General features: G+C 38.6%; 1 protein-coding gene across 1 annotated transcript in view; it reads right to left on the bottom strand.

Moving 5' to 3' along the window:
- Positions 1-1,965: 1,965 nt before the first annotated feature.
- Positions 1,966-12,386, bottom strand: part of LPAR1 (lysophosphatidic acid receptor 1) — a 174,211-nt gene continuing 163,790 nt past the window's right edge. Inside the window, 2 exon segments of the mRNA XM_055427571.2 lie at positions 1,966-7,163; positions 7,165-7,460. Of these exon segments, the coding sequence (XP_055283546.2) occupies positions 7,071-7,163; positions 7,165-7,460 (389 nt within the window). The 3' untranslated portion in view covers positions 1,966-7,070.

Below are 12,386 nucleotides of genomic sequence, written 5' to 3' on the forward strand. Positions count from 1 at the left end.
AACCACAAAAATCTTACCATACACACAGGAAATGTTTATTTCTTGATCATGCTATACATTCATTATAAGTTGGCAGGGATTTTGCGTTACAGAGTCATTCCAGGTCCCAGGCTCATGAGGACATCATTCTCTTCATGTTCACATCTCTGTGCTTGGCTTTTAGGGGGAAAAAAAGATCTGGAAAGTAGCACAAGAGCCTTTTACTTCCTCTGCCTAGAAACGACACTGGTCAACATCTGCTTACAGGCCATGATTCATCACATGGACCTGCTGAACAGAAGTGTCATTTTCCCACAGCCCAGGAAGGAGAATGTAAGATGTTAATGGGTACTAAACATCTCTACCTCAACTATACAATTAGGTAGATACATATTTATCGAGTTTGGATCTATCTCTGTAACGTACTGTCAAAAAAAAAAAAAAACCCACTACCTCCAAATATGCTGTGTTTAGCTAACTTTATTTTGTGAAAAGAAATCTCTCCATGTTTCTGGATAATATTTTCAGTTATTAAGTTCTGCTCTTTTATTCCTCCCCATTTCCTTGCTTTTCTTTCTTTCTGTTCAAACAGGTCAACAGCTCCGGTGTTTTCTATCTTGAGGAGGAATGGGAAAGATGCCAGCAGAGGACTAGACTCCAGAATCTGGATCTTCAGTCCGGAGAACGCACGCTGAGCTTCATGCATCCCACAAGCACTTCCCAACTGCACAGCTCTCCTTGAGTGGCTCAGATATTTCAAAATGTACCATCTTCCTCCTGTAAACCTGCTCATCATCCGATGTTCCGTAGAGTCACCATATCGCACCCCCATCTGTCCAGAGGCCAAGGTCATAACCTGAGGAATGACTTCATTACACAAGCACCAGGTCCCAAACATCTTGTTCTCCATCCGTCTCCTTCTCTGCACCTCCATGACCACCTTTGTCTTTCATTAACGTGGCAACCTCTGATCCTGTCATTTGCCTCCAGGCTTCCTCCTCTTCAATTTATTTTGACGCGTAAAGCAGGCTCTGTCACCCCTTTACATGAGTCCTTTAACACAGTCCACTTATTTCACAGGATAAAATGACTTTCAAAATCACTCACGACATCATACCCGCTGCCTTTCAAGCTTCTTTCTCATAGTCCTTCTTTCCAAAATGCATGCATTCTCTTGCCAAGCACTTACACATCTTGCCTGGAATTCCTACCTATTTACGTTGGATTCATGTCCCTTTTTCTAATGGGGTGTTTTTACAGGCCCTGGTTATGTGGGTACAAGTTGAAGAGCCTGACAGAGCCACACCTTCGTGTAACTCAGGCTCAAGGAGTGGGCTTTGAGGGGACAATTCCCATCCCAAGAGGAAGGCTTTTTAGACTCTCAAAGGTAGTTCCTCTCTCTGCCTTCTTTATCCCTTTATCTTCCTTTGATGTCTTTGTCATGCAATACTTTCCTTCATAGCATTTAATACAACTTGTAATTTTACTTTTAACTTACTTCTCCCCATTATTTCCCTCACTCTTACTGAATTTTAAGGTTCATTAAAGATCTTGTGTATCTCCTTTACAGCAGTATCCCAAGGGCCTGGTACATAGAGGGCCTCAAAAATGTCCTTTTGGATGCATAAATTAAAGAACAAGTGATAGCAATAACAATGACAACACCTAATTATGTTCTCATAGTTCTCATTCTCAGTCAAGAACCATTTAGTAAAGGCACTGTATTTTCAGCTTTGTTCTAGTCACTTGAATTCATTTAAAGGAGGCGGAAAGTACCGGACTGTCTCATTCTCAAAGAATGTATAATCTAGCTCAGGATACAGGTATACTTGCAACAGTGTAAACCCTACAGGGAACAATTCAGGTGCCTGCCCATGACCTCAATTATCTATTACTTTTACTGTACAAGGTTCTTTATTGAGTGGTAAATTTTATGTTACGTGTATTTAACCATGATTAAAAAATTTAAAGGAAAAAAAAAAAAAAAAAGGACTTTTTAAAATGCAATGCATTGTACTGATTAAGAAACTCATCATTTGTTTGGAGAGCCAAGATAAGTACATATGAGGAATTAGGAATTACAACATAAAGAATAAATAGGTTCAAAAAGTTCTCTAGACAACAATAATCAGACCCCCAATTTTTCCTCTGAGACACAATTTCCTCATGTGTAACAATGTCATTGCAAAGATCAAAATACAAATTATATAAATGTAGATAACACTATAGATTCAAAACATAATAATATTAAAATAAAAATAAGTTAAATAAGCCACAGAAAGCACAAAGGTTGTATCATTTGCAGCCCTTGTCCTTGTTTTTCATTGCTCCTACTTAATTTTAACTGCAACATTCTTACACATGAAGGGAAACCTTTATCAGGCTTATGGAACTAAGGAGCATTTCTTGGTTAAGAATACCTTTTCTTGTGGCTCACCCATTTTCTTTCATTTAAACAAGCGAGTATTAATAAGGACTATTTAGCACTGTGTGAGGTGAGGTGGAGAATACAAAGTGAAGTTAAGATTCCTTTCCTGAAAGAAAGATGAAAGTTAAGAGATAAGACGCAAAACAAGCAGCAAGACTGAAGCCTCGCCCCCTGATGCCAATGGGAAGACATTGAGACTTTCACGAAAGAAAACATAAAATTGCTTTGTGACAGTCTGTCTGACAGGCAATGTGCTCAACCAGTGTCTGTGGTCTAGCTTCCATCCCACCGGAGAGATTCTTACTCTTTACTTATTTCTGTATTCCTTGAAATATTGTTAGGTTTGTGTAGCTTTTACAATCACAAAACTCCCTCTCTCTCTATATGGCAAGTACATAGAAACAACAACTTCTAGGCAAGTATCAAGCTCCACATTCTGAAACTATTGTCATATATATAGAAGTTTTTAGGAGTTTCAATACGAAAAAAGTTAAAATGTAACTGCAATGAGAACAGATTAGTGGCTGCTAGGAGTCAGAACCCGGGTAAGGGAGACAGTGTGTTTATGAAAGTGTAATGGGGTCGCAAAGAGTCGGACACGACTGAGCGACTGAACTGAACTGAACTGAACTGAACCGGAGAGATCCTTGTGGCCGCCGAGCCTTGTTCTGTACCTTGTCTTTATCCATGTCAGTATCCTAGCTGTGATGTCATACTCCGGTTTCACAAGATATCACCACGGGGAGAAACTGAATTAAGGGTACAAGGATCTCGTCATACTATTTCTTACAACTGCCCCTGAACTTAAAATTATCTCAAAAGTTTAATTTTAAAATAATAGCAACATTATAACCAACTGGATAAAATCAGAATTCATGAGCCCATATTAGTATAAATAAATGAATAAATAAATGGGAGAGGACAAAGCTTTTTTTTAAGTAGAGAGCTAACTATACATTTAAAAAAGAGAGAATTAGAAATTCATTTGGCAACCATCAGTGAACGATTCATTCATCCAAGAAATATCAATGGATGGTAAAATCAGATGTTAAAATTTGATGAAGAACAGAGTATTTCCTACAAAATGCTTATTATAAAAAGAAAAAGCAGGTTGTTGTTTTTTCTTTTTTCCCCGCAGTGGAGAAATATGGCAGATATCATCTTAAGAAACTGAGTTAATATTACCAGAAACAGAACAAATCATCATGTGCTCCTTGACAGGATGCAGAGAGAAGAACCACAGCGGTACCTTACTTACGGACACTGAAATTTGAATTTCGTATAATTTTCAAGTTACAAAAAATATTCCCTTTCCTCCCTCAATCAATTTCAAGTGATTTTTAAATGTAAAACCCATAGCTCACAGGTCATACAAAAACAGGGAGATTTGGCCAATAGGCCGTAGTTTACCAATCTCTACTTTAGATTTGTAAATGATCTTTACCTGCCATATCATTAAACAGATTAACAGTGAGTAATCTTTGAATATGAGCACTATCAATCAAAGAATCAGATAATTTTTATTTAGACTATACAACTACAGACGAATGTTACAGACTAACCGATCCCTGCTGCAGAAGACTGATGACTTGCTTTGGCTCTTCGTTACACACGTTTCTTCTGTCAGATGGTGCCTAAGTTCAAGTCCACCCCAACACAAAGAAACAACCCCAAGCCTTCTGAGTGTTTGGGATCAGGTACAGCTCACTTTGTGTTAAAAGATAAGCAATTTGTTTCCAAAGGTCTTGTAATAATGAAGGGACCTGATAAAGCATTTCCACGTTTTTTATCTAGCACAAGTCACTCTGGGTTTAAAAAGAAAGGCTGGAAACAATATCACAAAATTCCATTTTAGAAGTTGAGAGACTCATGGAATAAATGAGAAAGACGATGAACAATGGAACATAAAGCAATAGTTAACTGGGAGAAAACATGAGAAAACCAATAAGACTCACTAATTGTATAATGTTAGTTGAGGTTTTGAATCCAGGAAATAATGTTTTCACTGGAAAAAAAAAAACAAACAGCAACAAAACATGGTTAATTTGTGAATAAGAGTTCTGAGGCATTTGAGTTCTAACAGTCTTATAACTCCCTAAATTTAAATGTTCAGAATCCTATTTCAAATACTCACTGAGACATTCATTTGAATAAACACCTTGTTATTTTCCCCCAACATCTTAGCAATATATGGAAAAGAATATAATTAGAATATAACTGGGAGATACCTATCACTTTTTATCTTCCTAGTTATTAAAAACATAAAGATAACCGTAAGTTTATAAACTCCTGGTGAGAGTTTACCATAAAGTTGTCATAAAGTTTTTATAAAATTAGTTTTTCAAAAAGAAACTCACTCACATAGTTACACTGCTGAGATAAAGTATTATCTTAAGATGTTATCTCTCCTCTCAGACAACATAAACCACCACCTCTCAGATACTGAAGAGACTCATGACTCTGAAAAAAAAAAAAGCAATTCTGAGCTGGGGAAGCATATGGTAGGTTCCCCTCTGAGTTTAGAAGCCCCTTCGGCAGGAACAGAAAAGAGGTCACAGAAGGCAGACACCATGCAGTGCAAAGATGACTCTTGAACAAGGGAAGCAGCACTGACCAGAACCATACATTGCCAAACACTGACTGACAATGATTAAAGTCCAGGTAGCATGTTTCTAAATTTCAAATAGTCCACATCTTCAGAGTAAGTGTGCATGAATAAAAGTCCAAGTTCATGTCTTTCTTTCCTCTATAAAATGCTCTATATTTTGCATAAAGTCTGTGCAGATACCTTTCTGCTAACTGGTTCCCCATACTCCTTCTGGTTTGGGCACTTGTTAAGTGTGCCCTCTCCTCAAAAGGTGACCATGCACTGAACAGACATTCTTCTCCTGGACATCTCTCTCTTAAACGTACTCCTAACTTCCCCACACCTGCTTCATGACTGTGACTTTACTGGTTACATATGACTACAAACTGGTGCAATAATTAGTTTACCTGGACCGTTAAATAGGTATCACCTAACATGGTGGCATCCATGGGGGTGGCCCTAAAGAACACACAGTAAGCGTCTAGTCACACACTGACACACTCAACCCATTTGCTACAGAAGCTGTTTAATATGAAGGTTGATCCTTTATTCATTCAGCATGTTTGATTTCTTTGCATTTTCTTCAATTCTACATTAAAGTTGTGGTTACCAAGAGCTGGGTCATCGTTGCTCAAATGAAATCTCGAACTGCTAAACATATTAAGTATCCTGGCTGTTTGTGACAACAGACTGTTTCTAGTCCATTTTGTTATATAAAAATGTCACTCTCAACTAAAGTAATCACTGCATTTCCTTTGCAAAAAGGTAATTTAACTGGCTTTCCTCACTGTTGCCACCCACATAGGGCAAAAGTAGGAAATCTCCTTTTAAAAAAGATAAGAGCATAAAAAGACATTTCACATTTAAAAAAAAAAGAACATCCTTCACAGGAATGTATCCTAAGTAAATAATCAATTATATGGACAAAGTTTTATGTACATAAATTTTTGCAACATTATTTATAATAGTGAAAATTAGACATAACCAACAATATAGGAATGGTTAAACTGAGTTGCATCCATTAAATGGAATATTATATAGCCATTAAAATCATGTTTTTTGTAAAATTTTTAATGCCATAGGAAAATGTGGCAATTCTGCAGTGGAAAAAAACAAACTGGTTATAAAATTGTTTACAGTATGACTGCAATTATATATAAAGGTATACAATATACATATAGCATACACAAGGGGAAAAGCTGTTAACTGTGGTTACTTCTGGGTTGTGATATTATCAGTATTTCTTCTGTATTTTTCAAGTTTTCTACAATGACTGTGTATTATTATACAGAAAAACACAGGTTATTACAAAATTCCTCTGATGAACTGACAATTAGAATGTACTTGGGTACTATAAACATGTGGGACCATACCACTGTGCTCATCTTCTATGACTTTTTATAGAGTACATATTCTTCTGATAATAAACTTACATTTCCTGTTTTATACATGTTACAACACTTTAATAAAAAAGGTAATATTGTGATTAGATTATTGTTTCATAACCTAAACAAACACTGGCTTTGACATCTAGGTTTTTCTATTTCCTAGAACATTTAAAATTAACACTCTTTTGTCTTTTTAAGTATGGCATACTGCATACATAGATTTTCATGCATGCTTTCTAAAAACGTAATTCTAATTTACAGTTTTCCTAACACAAGGAAAAAAACGGAGTTATAAATCATTTAAAAACAGTCTACAGTCTTATCCATCACAAGCATGCTGATAGGCATAAACATGTTTATTAAATGAAATGTATCCTTTAAGAAGAACAAAAGGGAAGCCTGTATGTAAATGAAGTTGTGGATTCAATTAGTCAGAATATATTCTGACTTGCACCAAACCATACAAAATCTTTTGAAGACTAGTTAGTGTATTGTACATGGACACTCCAGAGTCTGTGTATGAATTCCACTGCAAGATCTCCACTTTCTACTTTCAAAAGGAATGGGAGCAGGATGAGGGGTATCACATAAGCTAATTTTTCAATATATGTCAAGTCTCGGGGGGTCAAGGAACAAATACTGCCATGGGTTAGTGTTTAAGTACATGAATGTATTTTTCCTCTCATTCTCACACCCCACCCTGCCCTGGCCTTTGGGGAGGGGGAGGCTGTTCATCCCTCAATAGATGATGGCCGCCTCTCATCTCAGTTTCTTTTCTAAACCACAGAGTGGTCATTGCTGTGAACCCCAGCCAGGATGGTGTGGTTGAGGGAGGAAGCCGAGCGGTCCGAGCCTTCCGTGGGGCCGCTGGTGTTCTCACTGCGCTGGCAGCAGAGGATCTGCCGGAAGGTGGCGCTCATCTCCTTGTCGCGGTAGGAGTAGATGATGGGGTTCATGGCAGAGTTGAACTCGGCAAGCAGAAGGAAAAACTTCTCATAGGCCAGAACGTCACACTGCGGGCAGCACACGTCAAGAAGTAACAAGACCAGTCCAGGAGTCCAGCAGATGATAAAGGCACCTGTAGGGTCGGGGAGCGGGAGCGGGATGGTTTAAAGAGAGAACAGAAAAATAGAATGATGAAGGGAGCACCCATATGGTTAAATGATTTCAGCTCAAGGTCTAAATAATGAGCTCTAAAGGCATCAGATCATCATTTGAAATAAAATGTTCATTTTCTGAAATAATCATAAAAGGTTCTGACAACAAAATGAGCAATTGAATAAAATCTTATTAATTCAGGACCTTACTAAATTGACTATTTATGAGACATTGACGATTATTTTGAACAAAACAGTTTGCTAAGCAATTGAGATGCAAAATAGAGATATTCAGCATTTAGGATACACACTTTGATGCTTATAAAAACACCGTGTTTTATAGCATAAGATTGTTCTCAGGAAAAATCACTGTGACAAATGCCCTCTCATTTTAGTTAAGGCACAGTTTCTGGATTCAGTTTGACATCAGATCCTTGCTTTGCATTGGATGAATTCAGGCAAAATACTTTCTTTTTTATTGAAGTATAGTTGATTTACAATGTTGGGTTAGTTTCATGTGTATAGCAAAGTGATTCAGATATATATTTTTTTTCAGATTCTTTTTCCATTATCGATTACTATAAGGTTATTGAATACAGCAGCCTATGCTACACAGTAGGTCCTTATTGTTGGCAAATTAGTTTTCTTATCTGTTTTCTCATCTGAAAAGTAGAAATAATTACATTTACCTCTTTTGGTTTGTTGTAGGAGTAAATGAGTGAGTCAGTGAAAGTCGCTCAGTCGTGTCTGACTCTTTGCGACCCTGTCCATGAAATTCTCCAGGCAATTCTACCGGAGTAGGTAGCCATTCCCTTCTCCAGGGGATCTTCCCAACCCAGGGACTAAACCCAGGTCTCCTGCATTGCACACAGATCCTTTACTGTCTGAGTCACCAGGGAAGCCCAAGAATACTGGAGTGGGTAGCCATTCCCTTCTCCAGAGGATCTTCCTGACCTGGGAATCGAACCGGGGTCTCCTGCATTGCAGGCAGATTCTTTACCAGCTGAGCTTCCGGGGCTAAGAAAAGAATCACTGCATGTATCTTATCAGAAACAATAACGATAATATTGCTATTATCTGCTCCATAACACAAGCCTGTTTGGAAGTAGCAATTTCCAGTGATAAAATATATATTTACTTTGATTTTTAATCAGCTATAACTTAAATGGGGCTTTTCTATATGGTTTACAAATATTAACTCATTTCATCTGCACTGTAGCCACATGAGATAGAAACTGTTATCCCATCACAGAGACGAAGGAACTGAGAAACAGAAAAGTAAAATACCCTGCTCAAGGCCACGGTCCTGGAAAGTGGCAGACCAGAGGCAAACCCCAAGGTTTCTGCTCTTAAAGCCTGGCTCCAAAGTATATGCTCCAGAAAATGTTATATTCCCACTTCTTAATAAAATTAAATTTTTTAAACCAAAATTGTGTGCTTTAGATGTTTTCCTATTTAAACTCTCTTGCTTTCCCAACTCTTCTAACTTATGAAGATTTTACTGTAACTATAGAAGGATGGAAAACAAATCATATTCTTAATTTGAATGTATTTAGCTGCTGAAGTCATTCATTGGGCTTCCATAGAAAAAGGAGGTTTAGAAATAGTGTTAAAATCTGCCACTGTGGGTCCTTGGCTAAGAGAACGTGATGGGGTGGGCGAGGTCTTATCCCATTGCATCTCACTTGATGGGCCCCTTATGTGTTAATATAATCAGGCTACACAATGAGCAGACAGGGAGTGGGGATAATCCCAGAAGTGCACTGGAATATTTTGATTTAAATGGTACTGGCCTAGGGGGAGGGAGGCTTGGATTGGGGTCAGACTAGCCTCAAGGAAAGAGTTTCACAAAATGTAAACAAATGAGATTTAGTCTCCCAAACAGCCCAGTATTGAATGTGAGCTTTCTTTTTTGAAACTTTCAGCGGGGAAATGAAAATAAAGAAAGGAGCAAAGTACCCCCATAAAGCTCTTTGTTCTAAACACAAATGTCTGTTGGTTTTAAACTGCTGTTCACTTTGAAGACTGGCCAAGGTGCTTCATTTTCTAATAAATACAATACCTTAGATTTTCCTTAGAGAGAAAAGAAAAATTATTTCAAATATCAGGAGATAATAGCCATGGAGCTATTTGAACTTCAAGTAAAAATGTTAATAAAGCATTCATTCCAAGTCCTTGAATTTCTTTGCTTGAAAATCAGTCAGAAAGCTAAACATAAAGGAAAATCAAAGGAATGCCTCTTGAGTTTCAGATATAATGCATTATTCATTGAGAAGCTGGGAAGGGAATTATTCTCATGATGGAAAATGCTTGGATGGAAAATACATGGTCCCATTATTCCATTTACTTGGAAACTAAAAACATGCAGGACTTTCATGAATGGCAGAGCATTCTTTCAAGACTTCTTTTCCCTTTCTTTCATCAAAGCTCTAATTGAGCTCAAATTCAGAGATGGATTAGACACCAGCAACATGCATCTCAATAGATTTATTTTAAATAACATGATCTTTTCTCCCTTCCAGGCAGCAGAAGGGAACATCCTTATTCTCATGGATTTTGCTCAAACTGCCTTTCTTCAAAAGTAACAGAATTCAAAAACAGTCATTTGTTATTTATAACTTCTTCTAATTTTTAAATTCAAAAAGCGCAAGATCTTTGTGATAAAAGCCATGGTCTCCAGAACTAGTCCAATGGGTTTTACCAACCATGCAAGAAGCCTTGCCAGGTTAGAGAAGGGAAGTGGGAATTCCGTGGCCTGACCGGGAGCTAATACACTTGGGTGTTTCATTGAAGAACTCCAAGTCCTCTCCCTTCTTCACAACCACACCGTTCCAACACTCAGTGTTTGGATCTTCAAGACCCGACTAATCTAAAAGACTCGGTACAGACCTCAAAAACTAACATCTAAAATCAATCACACAGAGCTTTTCTTTCTTCTTCATTTCCCACTCTTTCACAGAGGTGTGAGGACCAAACTGACTGAAAGCTGAAGGTGGACTATTGCAGCGGAAAAGAGGCCCTGGAAAATTCCTAAGTGATTCAGTTCAGTTCAGTCACTCAGTCGTGTCCGACTCTCCGCAACCCCATGAATCACAGCACGCCAGGCCTCCCTGTCCATCACCAACTCCTGGAGTTCACTCAAACTCATGTCCATCGAGTCGGTGATGCCATCCAGTCATTTCATTCTCTGTTGTCTCCTTCTCCTCCCGCTCCCAATCCCTCCTAGCATCAGAGTCTTTTCCAGTGAGTCAACTCGTCGCATGAGGTGGCGAAAGTATTGCAGTTTCAGCTTTAGGCTTCTCAATAATAGTGATTGAATGGCATGAGATCAACTTTGCTCAAGTTATGGATTTACCACCTGGCTTCTTAAAACAAAAACTACATCCGACCCTCTTTAGTAAAAAGGAGCCAAGCATAATCCACTCGGGTCAGAGAACCTGAGAAGTGCATTGGGGACCCTGGCTCTATAATCTGTGGACAGTCTACCTCTACATAATCTGAGGAGATTCAAATGCACACCCCCATAAGGCAGGTTGATAAGAATGAAACGAACCCCCAATCTCCACATGTGTCAAGTAGAGAAACAACAGCTCCTGGCCCCCTCCATTGGGTGTGATGAGGATCAAACTAGATACAACATGTAAAAGCACTGCACTTCCACCTGACCATACTACCTTTTGCCGTCATGGGAGGCATAATGCACGTAGGTGGGTGTAGCACAGTACGAGGGCAGACTTCCTCCAGGGCAAAATGTGGAAGCATGTTTTACACCACGAAGACCTGGCATTTCAAAAAGTTCTCAGACACCACCCCAATTATAAGAGATTCCTAATACTTGAAGATGGATGTGACAAAAATAACAAGAAGGAAAAGAGAGGAACATAGAGAAGCACAGGAAGCCCCAAATCATTTTCTAGTTTCTCACAGGTCAACTCAGTACCTACTGAAGATAATGGATAACATATTGTGGTACTCAATAGAGACAGTCCTTTACGTAGTTTGTATATTTCCAGAACATTTCTGATGGATGAATCCCCACAGATTAAGGCATAGAACCAAGGAATGTTATGCAACAGCATGGAAGAAAGAGGAAGTACAAGTAGTTTGTGGTTGCTTATTGTAAAGTCAGAAGCAGAAGCACCAGAAGAGAAGATGTTCAAGATCATACACAGCCTGGCAAAGCCATCTGAAGCTTTTCCAGCACTGACTCTCAGAATAGCCACCTAAAGGTGTACGTCAAGGTTGTATATTGTCACCTTGCTTATTTAACTTATATGCAGAGTACATCATGAGGAACGCTGGGCTGGAAGAAGCACAAGCTGGAATCAAGATTGCTGGGAGAAATATCAATAACCTCAGATATGCAGATGACACTACCCTTATGGCAGAAAGTGAAGAGGAACTCAAAAGCCTCTTGATGAAAGTGAAAGAGGAGAGTGAAAAGGTTGGCTTGAAGCTCAACATTCAGAAAACAAAGATCATGGCATCTGGTCCCATCACTTCATGGGAAATAGATGGAAAAACAATGGAAACAGTGTCAGACTTTATTTTTTGGGGCTCCAAAATCACTGCAGATGCTGATTGCAGCCATGAAATTAAAAGACGCTTGCTCCTTGGAAGGAAAGTTATGACCAACCTTGATAGTATATTAAAAAGCAGAGACATTACTTTGCCGACCAAGGTCCGTCTAGTCAAGGCAATGGTTTTTCCCGTGGTCATGTATGGATGTGAGAGTTGGACTGTGAAGAAAGCTGATCGCCGAAGAATCGATGCTTTTGAACTGTGGTGTTGGAGAAGACTCTTGAGAGTCCCTTATACTGCAAGGAGATCCAACCAGTCCATTCTAAAGGAGATCAATCCTGGATGTTCATTGGAGGGACTGATGCTAAAGCTGAAACTCCAATACT

This window comes from Moschus berezovskii, chromosome 7, assembly GCF_049115385.1.
Source record: "Moschus berezovskii isolate FMDL1 chromosome 7, NW_MosBer_1.0, whole genome shotgun sequence".
Classification (NCBI taxonomy): domain Eukaryota; kingdom Metazoa; phylum Chordata; class Mammalia; order Artiodactyla; family Moschidae; genus Moschus; species Moschus berezovskii.